The 14,772-nt window shown below is 50.8% G+C and overlaps 2 protein-coding genes across 4 annotated transcripts in view; one reads left to right on the top strand and one right to left on the bottom strand.

Annotated features, from left to right (window-relative positions):
* Positions 1 to 2,625, top strand: part of LOC122389395 (pleckstrin homology domain-containing family F member 2-like) — a 43,619-nt gene extending 40,994 nt beyond the window's left edge. For all 3 annotated transcript variants that reach the window (XM_043381396.1, XM_043381365.1, XM_043381386.1), the window contains exons 6-7: positions 1,579 to 1,700; positions 1,991 to 2,625. In XM_043381396.1, coding sequence (XP_043237331.1) covers positions 1,579 to 1,700; positions 1,991 to 2,074 — 206 coding nt within the window. In that variant the 3' untranslated portion in view covers positions 2,075 to 2,625. The remainder of the gene's footprint in view (positions 1 to 1,578; positions 1,701 to 1,990) is intronic.
* A 274-nt stretch (positions 2,626 to 2,899) lies between these two features.
* On the bottom strand, positions 2,900 to 4,510 carry LOC122389405. Its single transcript, XM_043381410.1, has 3 exons — positions 4,246 to 4,510; positions 3,642 to 3,927; positions 2,900 to 3,323 (listed from the first exon to the last, which is right to left on the bottom strand). The coding sequence occupies exons 1-3, from the start codon at positions 4,318 to 4,320 to the stop codon at positions 3,091 to 3,093; spliced, it is 594 nt and encodes a 197-aa protein (XP_043237345.1). The 5' UTR covers positions 4,321 to 4,510; the 3' UTR covers positions 2,900 to 3,090.
* Between the last annotated feature and the right edge of the window lie 10,262 nt (positions 4,511 to 14,772).

Here is a 14,772-nt window from a genome sequence, read left to right as displayed (position 1 = left end):
AGTTTTTTTTCCTTTGTCACATCAAATATAATCGTGCCGGCGATAAAACGTATGTGTACACTTACGGCTTTTATCCCTTGTCATTTCCGAAATTTCGTTGGATATACGTTTATTTGCCGGAGATACGTCTTTCTTCCTTGGATGGAACGTGTTCTTAACAGACATACGTCTTTTTGCAAATTTAATTTCTGCTATAACTTTTTGCACAATTTACTTATAGCTTTTTTGATAGAAAATTCGGATGCAGGATGACTTCACGAATCGAATGATACCAATAACTCGATTTCGGTAAAAATGGCGCTTGCGGCTTTCTTCCTTTGGACGGCAGTATGGTCAGCAGTGGCGAGCATGGCCGATCTGCGGTGTGGTGTTGGAGATGCTGAATGATCTGTAACGGGCCTGAGTGGGGTTTGATCGAGTGGAAGTTTTTGAGGTTTGCGTCAGTCAGGAAGGGTTCGGAGTTCCTTTGAGTGCAAGGTTTTGAGGTTGGCGTGAGTGGAAAGGTTTACAGTGTGTCTGAGTGAAAGGGTTCTGGGGTTCTGGGTATGTAGCCGCCGGCTTTGCCAGGGGTCAGGTGTGAAGTGGTGAAGAGGGATAGAAGGAACCGGCGGAGAGCTGAGGATGGACCCAGGACTAGCATCATGAGGTTAGCGTCAGTCGCCTCTCAGCGCGGTGTGTGGGGTGATGGCGCCGGAGCCATTACACTGTGGACACCGTGTAGTGCTGAGGTACGAAGTGATTGGTAGTAGCGATATGTTAGGAACTTGCAATCGTCTTAATGCTCGAATTGTATGAGCTGCTGCGTTTCTTTCATCGTGTTCAGCATTAGTCGTAAGTACTGCAAGGCGTCACGACTCCGGGTCAGCAGCTGGGACCATGCGGCGCAGTATGTTTCAGACGCTGACGCCAGAGCCATCTGTGGTCTGTTGTGTTAACTTTTCAGTGTTACGGGGCAGCGAACTTCGGACTGATACCTCAGAGCCATCTATGAGCTGGAATGGCAATCTGGGAGCAGGCTGCGCAATGCTCGGCGTGTTTCAGGCGCCGACCATTTTAACCAGAGCTATCCGATCCCATGTCCAGCGAGTGGAACTGCATGTGTGCTGTTGTGATTGCGTCAGGGGAGTGATGGGGCGGAACACTTGCAGCACGATTCCATCGGAATACTCGATAGGCTCTTTCTAGGAGTTATCTTCTCTTCGACTGCAGTAGCAAGTGTCCCTGTGAGGTGCGTGGTCTTATTGGTGACTGTTTCTCTGCCATTACCGTCTGTGTATCCGTCTATGTATGTGTACCGTCTGTGTATCTGTAGGCTCAACCGCCCCCCAGTCATTCCTCCTCCGGCCGCATATCTCCGACGCACCAGAACTCTGTGGACTCGTCTTATGACCCTTTAACCCTTCCCCTTACGGCAGGCATCCGCGCCCCGACGCACCAGAACTCTATGGATTGGAATCGTCTTATGACCCTCTAACACCACCCCTCCTTTCCGCCGCAGATATCCGCACCCCGACGCACCAGAACTCTATGGATTGGAATCGTCTTATGACCCTCTAACTCCCCTCTTTTTCGCCGCAGATATCCGCGCCCCGACGCACCAGAACTCCGTGGACTCGTCATCGGAGGACTCGGAGGACGAGTTCTCGAACGGCAACAACCCTCCGGCCGTGGGCGGCGGCCCGCCTGATGAGCCCAACGTGGTGAGTGCGGGGACACGGCGCTGTAGGGGCGAGTTATCGGGGTTTGTCAGCAGGAGTCTTTGGCTTGTTAGTCACTGGCTGTTGGGGAATGCTCATTTCTCAGTCACTAAGAGGTTAATTTTGTCAATATGTTTATGTGTATTGTGTAGCATTGTGCTGGGGATGGGTGCTAGAAGTCGCATGCGACTTAATTGTAATGGCCTCCGCACTGATTTGGTTTGAAACTCGGATTCACGTCAAAAGTCTACCTTCTAAGTCTGCTAAGCACGCTCCTCTGTTCGTCGTTACAGACCCAGTTCTACCGCAAGTCCGCCACAGATGGCGGAGACGGACCGCCCTCGGAGCTGCCACCGGCCACGGAGGCCACCAACTGACCGAGCGCCGCGGCACGCGCGCACTCGTGCCTTCTCGAGACCGGTGGCGTCTGACGGCAAGAGTCGGATGTCGCCGCTGGAGTCTGACGTCACCGGAGGAGTCTGTCGTTGCCGATGAAGTCTGACGTCTGACTGCTGGAGTCTGACTCGCCGCTGGGACATCATTACATGAGGGACTCTCGGTGGCACCGGGAGTGATGAGGGCCTCCGAGTTAAATGTACCGTGTCGCCGTCCCGCGCACCGGCGGGAGTCGTTACTTCGTTAACCTGCCGGCGCGGGATGCTGTAATCGTTGAACTGAGATGTGTCTGTGCCGGCGGTCGCTGGCGCGCCGCGCCGTGGGGCTTCTTCCATGCATGGGGTCCGTGTTACTTGCCAGGCGCCGGGCGGGCGCCTATGCGGGCCGCGGCCGGCTCGGAGCCGGACGGCCGTATATTAGCGTGTAGCAGTCAGAGAGAGCCGGCGGTATTTGCAGTCGGGCGGGCCGGCCGCGCAGCACCAGGCGGTAGGCGCCGCCACCAAGTACGAAATACACTTCACCCTATTTTACAGTACGTCTTTGGGACGTTTCTGGCGAAAGGATGTGTGAAGATAATGATTGGCTAGAGCTTTCTAGTGAACTGAGTACACCGAGACGCATCAAGAGCATGAAGCTTTGCAATTCACGAGACATTCCTGCGACCTGAGTGATATATCTTTCGAAGTGTTGACGATCAAAGGGTAAGGCTTCCACGGGGCTAATGTGTGATTGTAAGAGCTGCTGACCAAGTCTCCAGGCTCCCCGGGACCTACCGAACGATGTGAATGAACTGAAACAATACAAACTTCGAACTTCCTTCTATTGCACGGCACCATCGCAAGCATAGATGTCCAATCACGATTAACACATCGTTCATTAACAGTCGCTAAAAAGTCGCTGAAACGCGTCCTAACAATCAAGGAGATCACAGTGTACCTAAAGCTCTGACCTGAGTCGCTGAGGGTCACACACCCTCCAATCACACGGGGTTCACACTTCACCAATCGTCAAACCAGGACGGCGCCGACGGCACCTTGGGCGCCGCTGCACTAGAGCTGCCGTCTGGCGGCCGCTGGCGGTACTTCATCCGTAGCAGCGCCGCGGGGGCCTTCAGCCGGTGGCGCTGCAGTAAGCTCGAGTACCGATTGATGACGGTAGATGGCAGTGATATGGATAGCTCGCCTACCAGCTTGAAGGTCTCTCGGGCCGACTGGACGTCCTCCATCAGACCTGAGGAAAGTGCACCGTTCCGTCAATGTCATCCTCAATAGTGAATTTCTCTCATCCACGCCTCAACCCACCGACATTCCGGGCTGCATTGCAACATTATCCCAGGCGGGAAGTTCCCCTCGGAGCACGCCCCGGTAGCCGGGTGCAGTGAGCGTCAGGAGGCTGGGTGGCCTATCCACTGGATGGGCTCAGCCCCGTGACTCGCCAGGGTGCCCGCCCAGACTAATGTCTCACCATTATTTCATCATTCTTCTGCTTTGGAATGGTTTCGTTAGAACAAAAGAGATGAACAAACAAAAAAACTGTCCCACCACTCACACTGGAAGTCGAGCAGCGCCCCAAACACCAGCGGGTAGAAGCGCGTCTCGCCCAGGCGCAGCATCAGCTCGAGCAGGCCGCGCAGCACGTCCTCTCGGCCGGTGAGCTGCGCCTCCTGGAGTGCGTGCAGCAGATAGGGCGCCAGGTGACGGCGGGCCGCCGGCTGGGCCAGCAGCAGCCGCCGGCCCGCCTCCTGGAAACTGTGCTGGTCGCTGAGTGTGCAGTGCTGCCAGGCGGAGAGCAGGGGGCCCGAGAGGCCGCGGGACATTAGCGCCACTGACGTACTCTGAGGGATAGAAGGTGCAGGTCAGAGGGACTCTAAGGGAGCAGGGATGCAAGTCAGAGTCAGAGATACTCGATAGGGTAGATCAGCGCCATTGACGTACTCCGACGGACAGGATACAGATCAGAGAGGCCCTGACAGGACAAAAAGGGTTACAAAGACTCTCTTAGGGTGCACAAGTGACACTTGGTAGTTGGTACTCTGACGGACAGGGAGCCATTGAATGACAGTAGCTGAGCTAATGAACCCTCTGCTGGATGTCAGTGGTAGGATTGAAGATAAAGCAGCTGATGCGGTGACCAGTACTCCCATCCTGCTGACCTGGATGTAAGGCAGGGCGTCCTCGGCTCCCTCGTGGGCGGCCAGGCAGCAGCAGACGGCGAACCGGCGCGCCATCTGTTGGCGGCGCACCGGCTCCGAGCGGTAGCGCAGCAGCAGGCCGCAGGCGGGCGCGAACAGCCGGCGGCGCCAGAGCAGCTCCAGCTGCAGGCCGCGCAGCCGCGCCGCCCGGCCGTAGTTGAGCGGGTACAGCCGGGCGGCCAGCCGGCGGGCGCGCTCGAACGCGGCCGGGTCGGCGCGCCGCGCCGCCTCCTCGGCCAGCAGCGCCAGCGTCGGGAACGGCGGCGGCGTGCCGGCGGCCGTCAGCGCGGCAGCGGCTCGCAGCGCGGCCGCCAGCCGACCCTCGCCGGCCAGTCGGCGCAGCTCGGCGGCCGCGGCGGCGTCCGCCACGCGCTGCCGCTCGGGCACGGCCGGCGGCGGCCGCGGCGCCGACAGCAGCGTGCAGCGCTCACACTCTGCGGCCAGGTCCGGGTCCCAGGCGATCGGCGGCCGGCCGCCCGCCGCCACCTCCCAGCAGGCGCCGTCACTGCCGCTGTCTGACACACTGGCGTCAGAACTATCCGGGTTCTCAGAGGAACAGATGGGCGCGTTGGGACTGGGGCCATCAAGCAGTGGGGGGTGGTCAGAGTGAGATACTAACTTCTGTTGTAACCTCTCCTGACTGGTGCGACTCCTGACAGATGTATCACACTTGGTGGTCCTCCTATGCACACAGTGTCCTTTCTCCTTGTGTGGAACTTGTCCTGGCACATCCCAAGAGTCTGTGACATTGACAGATACAGCAGTTTCATCTGGTTGTGCACAGTCATTCACAAAACCTGGGTTCCTTTCTTCATAATGGTTTTTCTGCAGAGGTAGCTTGTGTTTTGATGATACTCTGTGGATATAGCATGTTCCTCTTGATTTCAGGAATAGGCTTTGCACCAAATCCTGACAAACTCCATTCCATAAAGCTGCTTTTGCCATAGAGTTCATCTGAAAGAACCAGATGCATTTAATCTGAAACATGAAAGTACAAGAATTGAGAAGGTCCATGCTCAATTCAAAGTGAGCATTTATCAGTCCAGTCATGTGCAAAATCAATGCCCTTCTGTAAAATTGTTAGAGAGCTCAAGTTTATTCTTCAATAAAAAACAAAATTCGATTGGATAGTGTTTTGACTATGGTTTTCATAATATGCAACTTGCAAGTGCAACATGTCAAACTTAACTTACAAACTTAACTTGGTTGGCCCTGTAAAGACATTCATTGTGAATATAAAGGGTATACCAACTATGGAAATTTTGGAGATGAGGAAAGATCTTTTAATAATGGTACCTACCTTGACCTATTACATGTTACATTAACGCAACAGATAAGTCAGTCTTACCTATCATTATGTGCTATGTAGTTATAGGACCTAGCAGATGTTTCATGTTGGGTTGGATAGGTTTTAAATGGCTTCAATCTAGTTTTTATGCAATGTTTTAAATGAATAGGTATGCTAATTACCAGGAAACTATGGTCTATAACGGCAAAATTTGTAGCAGAGGGAATTTGAATTCTTGCCATTTGCTTTAATTTAAAACTACTGCTGAAAGTACCTCCCTCGCACAGACAAAGAGTCAGACACACAACTCACACAAGGGGCTCGACTAGAAAGGCTTCTAAAGGCCTCTGGTGGCTGACCAATCCCAATCCAAATTCCGTACTTTGTAAGTAAGCACCTGCACCATTTCTCAGCAATTCAGCCCATATGCTTGATTGAATGGGGTTCTTGCGGTCTTAATATCAACCATGGCATAGTCCTTTATCACATAAATACATATAGACATTAATTCGCCCAAGGCAGTATACACCGCCTGACGGTATATACTGCGGAATTCACATACACGAATTATTATTACGCGCAATTACAATCATGAATTCATTACATTCAATTACAAATTCGTGAATTATACACGAATTCGTCTGAGTGAGGTTATTAGGGAAATCCCACCAGCAAGTCAATATTACTCCGTAGGCGTTGAAATGAAGCACACACTGATTTCTAAGGCTAACCGATATCATGAATTACTCTACTTTTCAACCATAATATATCGCCTGACGAATGACGAATGAAAACAAAACGGTAAAAACAATTAAAATTAATTGAGAGTTTTTGCCACTGCAATTATGTAATGAATGTCCCACCACCGCCGAGAGCGCCGCAAATGTTGTTTACAAAATCAGCTGTTGCGGATGACACTATTCCGCTGTCAAATTTGTCATGACACTCTACGCAACAAAAAAATGAATGAACCGTCTCGACTTTAGCGAATTTTCTTTCTTACTATCAGTTTATTATCAGTTACCATCAGACCATCAGTTGTTTTATTATGGTATTCTCAGGAGTCAGGTGAACTTGGTGGCCCTTCCCCGTTGGTATCCCTGGAGTTTCACGCGCCGCTGGTGGGGGGGGGGGGGGGGGGCGAACGTTTCTTATACCTAGGTATTTTGGTGAACACCACCTTCCAATTACGGAGGCGCGCCCCGCGTTGGAGGGCGTCGAAGGCACCCTCCAATCACAAACGTGTTTACAGGAAAAATGTCGTTGGATGGCCGACCTCAGCCAGCGGGGCACCCCCGACTTTTGGTCCCATTCTTTCCATGTGGCGCCCATAGGGCTAATGTTAAAATGCCAAAATCAAAGGGGGGCACGGTGCCCCGGTGCCCTCCCTGTTCCGCCGCCTATGCCGAAGGAATATTGCTAACATGTCTGTGAGCATCGGGATCGAACATATTCGCTTCTTTTTTTCCTACATCAACAAAAATATTTTCACCATTATAGACCCATTGGATTCATAGTTGCCCGTCTTACCCCAAACTCAATGTCAGAAGTTCAGCACGTTTTTTCTCTGTGGACAATTTGATGCAGACAAAGCAAATCCGCGGTAAATGAACACTGCAGTGGCATATGAGTGTACAGTCGTGTACAGGTTGATGGTCCCCTACTCTTTATCCACCGGGTTCCTATGGCTCAGCATTGGCAGCAGCCGCCTGGTACCGGTAGGCTGTGCCGCATGACCCGAGAGTGAAGCGGCACAGCCTACCCACACTGTATGACACCGGCTCGGGTCGCCTCGTAGAGCGATTTGACCGGACGCTGCGCTACACCGGCTGGGGGGAGGGGGGGGGGGGTAAGGGTCAGGTCTGTCTATTTGGCTCGGCTCGGTGGATGAGGCGGGCTGGAGTGTGGTGTGGGGCGGGGGTGATGTGGGGAGGGAGTGAGCGGACCTGGGGCTGGGTGTGTGTGGTCACTTGTCGCATAGAACCGATCGTAATCCACCCTCCAAAAATTCGCTTTAGAGATATTCACAAAACCCAGGGGGTTCAAACACCCATCTCTCAAGTGGGGTGAGGAAGGACAGGTAAGGGTCCATACGGTCTCCTCATGAATTGCAGCAAAGAAAGAAAACAGACCCGTCACCAAATAATTTTTTTTTTCTGAAAAGTGGACTAATCGCATAGCCTCGGACACAGAAATAAACATCCAGCACGCGAAGCGTCTCGAACCGGGCCTCTCACTACCGGTCAGTTTGACAGTCTAGCACTCCTACGCTGAGCTACACCGGATGGTGGCCACGGCCGGGGCAAAGTCTGGCCGGGCGGGCGGCGGGGCCGGGAGGTCGGCAGCAAAGTCAATGAATGTTTTTGTGGTTTCGGGTGCCGGTCGCTCTAGCTTGGTGGAATGATGATGGATCATTGGCAAAACTTTCAACGTGGAGTCCCGGTTCGAGCCTCATCGGGGCACCGGCTACTTTTCCGAGTTAGGATCTGGTTTGATTTTATTTATTTTATTTATTTATTTATTTGTTGCACATCCTTCCATGCAGGCATAGTTATTTCAGGATGGCACATGATCAGGGAACCACTATGCACAATGCACATGCACTTTCCTGCTTACCAGTTTGGGGCGGAGCTGCCGACAAAGAACTTAAGCGACTGCAAAAAATGATTAACTTTGCGGCTCGTTTGGTGACCGGTTCGAAGCGCCGTGATCACATCACACCAGTGTGATGGTGTGATGTGATCACGATTTTAGTGGTTGCAAGCCATTTATACGGATTTATATCTACATGTCGATTGTCGATTGATTGATTGATTCATTCATTCGTTCGTTTAATACATGTCGACATTTAGCATACGAATTGACATCCAGGATCAATCCGATCAATCTACCATTTTCATAAGCGTATTGCCTAAATATCATGCATATATGTGGCACAAGACCTATGGTTGCCTCGATACCGTGCCAAATCACGTTTTGCACAATGCACAAGTAAATTATATTCTCTGGGTCTTCCGTGCATTGTGCTTAGCAAAAACAGGAATGCAATTGTTAAGCGACGCAAAATGTGCAATGCAGCAAGTGACCACACACACACGCCCAGCCCCCATGGTCCACCAACACGCCCCACACCACTCGCCAGCCCACGCCAACCACCGAGACGAGCCCCTCCCCCCGCGCTGGTCTGACGCGACAGCTGGTCTACAAAGCGCTCCACCCGGCGACCCGAGCCGATGTCAAACGGCGTGGGTAGACTGTGCCGCTTCACTCTCGGGTCATGCGGCACAGCCTACCGGTACCAGGCGGCTGCTGCCAATGCTGAGCCATAGGAACCCGGTGTATAAAGAGTGGGGGACCATCAACCTGTACACGACTGTACCACAAGTGATTGAGAGTTTTTAACGCTATAGTGCTGCACACAAAAGCTTGCACAATAGTAATACATTATGGATGTTTTCAATGAAATGAGTGTTTTAAAGAAATCAAAATAAAAGATTATCGACTGAACACAAATTCATCAGACTTCAATGGTGGTGTGTAGTGTCTTACCTACCCTGACCGTCTTACCCCACTTTCCCCCAAGATTACTTTACTAATAAACTTTCCCCTACCTAATACCTATTAAAATATAGAAAATATTATTTTTTATCAAAAGCTTTTATTTTCTTTGCTGATCGTTTTGAGCATAAAAAATCATAAGTCCATTGCAAAAAAAAAACTAATTCCGGGAAAGTGAAATACCTACCTAAGGGGAGAGCCCCGCAGTCACCGGCCTGCCCCCCCCCCCCCCCCGTCGGGACAAAAACGTCACCATTGGGGGGGGGGGGCGGCAAAAGCGAAAAGGTAAACGAATTTTTTACTGCGAGCTGTCAGTGCACATAAACAAATATGTAGGTAAACGAAACATTACATGGATGCAATGCATGGGCACATTGATATATACCCGATTACCTACCTGTGGCTGTTTTTCACGTGTTTATTTTGTTTACTTTCGCTCAGCGATGCCTTACGTTACATTTCGTCTTTTCAGGCAACTCAACCCCGTGTCCCGGATATTCTCCTTCACGTATCAATTTATTGTTTCTGTCCTTGGCCGGCGACGATCTGTTGTTTCTACCTCTTGTCGTCCTCACGGTCCTCACTGCGCAACGTCCAGCTTCTGGCTGGACGGTCACCGGTGTGCGGCGGGAGAAGCTATAATTATAATGTAATGAAGCATGAAGCAGGTTCTTATTCTGGGTGATCGTAAGCGCAGGCCGCAGCTTGGTGGTCTGTCTCTGGAGAGGAGCGTAAGTAACAAATTGGATTATCTAATGAAGTTGGCATGGGGTCTCGAGGGCATATACCATGTTTAGGTATGTTTAGGCAGCATGTGATACAGAATAAAGGCTAAAGCTTAGGTAGGGTAAGGTGCCTAATTAGCGACCCCCTTAATTTGAACCGTCATTGCTCACGCGCTATGGGTACCACTGTATTACTAGCTTGATTTTCGGAGAGATCGCTCATTTTTCTATTAAAATATAGTCATTTTCTGCCCCAATATCCACTTATTTATTTGTAGTGAGCATTTTGGCAAACCATTGCAAAAACGCTTATAAACACTTCCCGAATAGCGACCGGGGAGGGTCGCTAATAAGCCTATGGGTTTTCCCATATTAAAAATGACAAAAAATGCGACGCCTGAAAAGATGAAATATGATCCCAAAAAGGTAACCTATACGCAAAGCACTCAATCACTCGAACAGGAACGTTTACCCAACACGTTTACGTAAGTATTATCAAATGACAGATGTGACATATAAGTGCATGTATGGCCTAAACTTTTGAATTCATTTTAAAAGAGATAAAACGCAAAAATCACCCAACGTTTCGCATTTCGCGTTTCGCACCCATGACTAAGCAATAAATGTGAAACGTTGGGTAATTTTTGCGTTTTATCTCTTTTAAAATGAATTCAAAAGTTTAGGCAATACCTACATGCACTTATATGTCACGTTTACGTAAGTAAAAACTGATCACGTGATGCATCAAAGACGAAAAGAAGGCGAAAACCCATATTTTGCGGGCTATCTCGTATGATATTCGAGGTCCGCGCTGGATTCGGCACCCCTGCAGTCGGTGACGACATTTGGCATCCCTTGCCACACATTGCAAGCTTCAGCAACACCTCATTTTCATTCCTCTCTTTTCCCCTTTCTTCCCCCGAGCTATTTGCGACCATGTCGGGCGCAAATAGGAACTATGAGTTGCGACACATTTTTTACCGCCATGCAGTGCACAGTTAAGCGATTCACTATGGGAAAACGACAATCAATTGAGAAAGGATCGTCGATTCAGAATAAAAAAGGTGCATCATCCTAATGTGCATCGCTTTTCATCAGAGAGGGCCCAAATACACACGTTTTGGATAAGAAACTCGTCATTTTATTTAAACTCACCTGAAACGTCCCACCAGAAACATCGATAACCGGAAAATAATTTAATTTGATAACCAAAATATAGCTGACCTTTTGACAATGTTTTATCCCCGTTTTCTCCTACCAGTTTTTCTGTAGGGAGGTAGGTAGGTCGCAAATAGGAAAGGGTTGCTAATTAGGCACCTTAACCTACCTGTAAATATTTTTAGTAAGCGTCTGTTAAATAACCTATTTACCACGTGATAAGCAGTCCTTGCTGTGTATTATGTCTACCGACACTTTGAGGTATCTGCTCTCGCCTCCCGATACCGGGAAATCGTGTCAGCTCTCCGATACGGCTGCAGCGGCCTGACAGATCCGCTCGTTACCGGCTCGGAAAACAAACGGGGGCGGGTCGCAGGTGCGCCGCCGGGACCGACGCGATGCGCCTGTTTATCGCCGCCGGCGCACCGTTCAAATAATCGACACCGTCCGCCGTCAGTCGAAACCGAGTCCGGCGGCCGCGCCGGAGACACGCCGACTCGTCCGACACTGACACACCGCGCACCGCATAAGGCTGGCATCCACTGGTATATACAGCTGTTGCAAGTGACCTGCACTTAACTGGACGGCACAGCGGAGATTGAAAGTCCATAAGCGTTGGTGCTAAAATACCAAGGCTCCATAACATGTTTGAATAGCAGCAACGTCTTATATCGTGAATACATTTAAAGAAGGTACTGTTTTTACTTGATACTTAATACCTATGTTGACGGGTCTTCACAAGCTAATGAATAAAAATGCTCATCGCTATCGATCCTTCACCGTCATCGTACCCGTTGCCTTGTTCTGGAGGAGTCTGGTGCCTGCGGCGTCTGCACCAAAGAGGACGCGATTGACACAGAAAACAAAATAAATCTTCAGCTAAGGAGCACAGGCGCACAGACTGCTTCGGATCATCGTGTAAATAATGGTTTCCCAAGTCCAGACAATGACTTCCCGTGTACATATTACGAGAGGCGTCTGCTTTCTCTCAAGACTGCAGACCCCGCGGTGGCAAAAAGGGCGTCTCTGGGTAAGTTCGGGAATTGAGCAGATATGTTGCCAGCCGCGCCGCTGCTGATCCAGGCAGGAGCAGTTTGTCATGCTAATTGCCATCATCGGTTTGTGCCGGCTGATTTGTGAGTGCAGGCGGCGCGGTTTTATCGGCGAGTGCACCCGGCCCGGGTGGGCCCATGTGTTCGGTGTTCCCCGCCGATCGACACGCAGTGAGACGGTCGGCTGTACCGCGCTTCTTAGTAGCGGTCGCTGAGAAAGAGCAGCACAGGTTTACGTCGGTGAAACCTTTTGCCTAACTGCGTCGTCAGTCCTTACGAGCAGCGTTCCCTGCATGAGCTTGTGCATTGGGAGGACTCGGGACTGATTGAATTTGGTGGCAGCTTCGGATAAAAAAGAATATTCTTTTATTCGACGTATTGGTATATTTCTTACTCATTATTTTTAAGAGAAATGAAGGAGGAGCAGAGAATAAGTGCCTAACTAACTAATATCCTCTCACGTCTTGAAATTTTAAAATAATTCCATTTCAAATTTTATTTAAATGCGTTCGAAAGCTATTCATATGGTTTGAAAGTTGTAGGTAGGTCGGGGACCTAATGCAGTATGGTACAGTGCTCACGACAGTCAATTAGAAGCAAAAATATTTACCACATTTTACGACGCTCACTTCTTGATTTGCCTAAAACAAATTGTAGTTTAAAGTAAACTATTATTTTAACCATTAACCCCTTACCGGTATCGAAAAGCTCAGCATTTTCACAGCATGGTATGCTCCCCTGAAAAACACCACCAACTACGACTAATGAGAGGTCCCGGGGTTGTTTGTCAAAGGCCGCCGCCTCCGTGACCCGTCATCCCCACGGGGGAAAGGGCGGGTCACGAGGCCGCGCGGAGCGCAGCCAGCGACGATAAACAGCGCTCGCGCGCCTGACTGATGCCGCCGGCTCGGTTCCCGCCACTGCGCTGTAAGTCGAGCCGCGTGTGCGTGCGCCGCGTGCCACGCGCCGCTCCCGCCGCCTGTCACGCGTCACGCGGGCCCGATGACGCGGCGCTGACGGGTCACGGGGCGTCACGGTGGCGGTCGGCCGGTCCGGCTGCCTCCCCGGCGGGCCGTCACCTCCAGTTAGTGACGGAGGTGCGGACAGCGACCGGCCGTCGGAGCCGACGGAGCCCCGGAGAGGGTCCGTCACTCAGAACAGAGCCATCATGGGCGGCGGCCCCAGACCAGAACCCGCGGCAAGGAAATAATCAGTCGAGGGCCGGAAACTGTGGAATAAGGAGGGCATGGGCCTGAGGTTCGTTTCGCCCTGTTAGGGCTGTTAGAAATTAATGACTTGGGCTCATCTATTCCTAGAGTTATGCATCACTATGTAACGTTTCAAAATCTTTCGTGATGCAATCTTAAAGCACTTATGGGGAACCAATGTCATTGGTACCCGTATACCTATCCTTAATTACGGAGCGAGCGAAGCGAGCGGAGTCTCATACTGAATTAAGGGAAAATCCTGAGTATGAGCGGCCGGCCGGCCGGCCGGCCGTGGGGACGCTCTTCAAAAGCTAATATCTTAGGAACGGGACATCCGATTGACAAGCGGTCTTCTTTACTGAATGTCACTTGGACGTAAAAGTTCTGTGGTGTGATGGCCACCATGCGTTCTTGACAACCACCGCACGTGGCGCGTGGTAAAGTTGGACATTTTTTAAGAACCCCCAAAATTGCAACCTCAATAACGGCACAACGGTTGGGCCGATTGAATTGAAACTCGGTACACAGTTAGGTCTCCATCAGATAATTCATCTGCATGTGTTCAGGTTGGGGTGCTACAGCACGTGCGCACGTGCAGGGGGCGCTCCCAGATCTCGAGAACGGCTGGGCCGATTGCGCTCAAATTTGGTACACGGTTGGGGACCAGTTAGTAGGGTGCCGTGCAAAAGTCAGTTTAGACCCCGCTTGCACGTGCGCACGTGCAGTGTGCCGCTTCCAGATCTCGAGAACGGCTAGGCCGATTGCGCTGAAATTTGGCACATCGCTAAAGACCGGTTAGTAGGGTGCAGTGCACAAGTTAGTTGAAGGTACCCCCTCGCAATTTCGCACGTGCAAGGCCCGTCCTCTCGCTTGCTCCGTTGGTCGCCCAAAAGGCGTTTTACTGGTAGATATACGAGTACGCATTAGTTTACAGAATGCATGTAGACATAGGTGTAATTATGTTGTATAGACAGTAGTCACTGCGTTACCTGTACCTACCTTTTTAAATGTGTGGGTACAATTTATTCATCCGTTTCGGAACGCCGTTACGATTCTCAGGAACGGAGAAACGGACATTTCACCCCTCGCGGGCCCGGGGGGGCGTTTTTCGCCCCCCCCCCCCTGGCGAATGTTTGCGATAGCTCCCGAACGCTTAGGGATAGGAAGGCGAAACTTTCAGTACCTTTTCTCCCATCAATTTGACATCTTCTGAAGTAAAAAATTTGGACCTAGCCCCCTTGATGACGTCACAAGGTCCATTTTTCTAGACCCCTGCACGGCAAACTTCGGCGTCACAGACGCAAACTTCAAATAGCTGCTAAAAATAGAGTTTTAGTGATAACGACAAATTACGAGCACGGTTGTGTAGCGTTTGACCTAGAGAAAAATAGAAAAATAGTTTTGGTGACCTGAGGTCAGAGGTCAGGTCAACGACCCCGAAATGTGGTTTTAGTTTTTCGCAAATAACTTCGACAAAAATGGTCCTAGAGCTACGGCAG

Source organism: Amphibalanus amphitrite, unplaced genomic scaffold, assembly GCF_019059575.1.
Source record: "Amphibalanus amphitrite isolate SeventyFive unplaced genomic scaffold, NRLGWU_Aamphi_draft 000019F_arrow, whole genome shotgun sequence".
Classification (NCBI taxonomy): Eukaryota; Metazoa; Arthropoda; class Thecostraca; order Balanomorpha; family Balanidae; genus Amphibalanus; species Amphibalanus amphitrite.
Note: the sequence above shows the minus strand (reverse complement) of the source record. Positions and strands in the feature narration are given on the sequence as shown.

Excerpts from the sequence above, each read along its gene's own strand:
- LOC122389405 (XM_043381410.1), bottom strand. The coding sequence starts at position 4,320 with ATGGCGCGCCGGTTCGCCGTCTGCTGCTGCCTGGCCGCCCACGAGGGA. Across the intron at positions 3,928-4,245 it reads ACGCCCTGCCTTACATCCAG|AGTACGTCAGTGGCGCTAAT; the intron begins GTCAGCAGGATG and ends TCTATCCCTCAG. Across the intron at positions 3,324-3,641 it reads GGCGCTGCTCGACTTCCAGT|GTCTGATGGAGGACGTCCAG; the intron begins GTGAGTGGTGGG and ends CACTTTCCTCAG.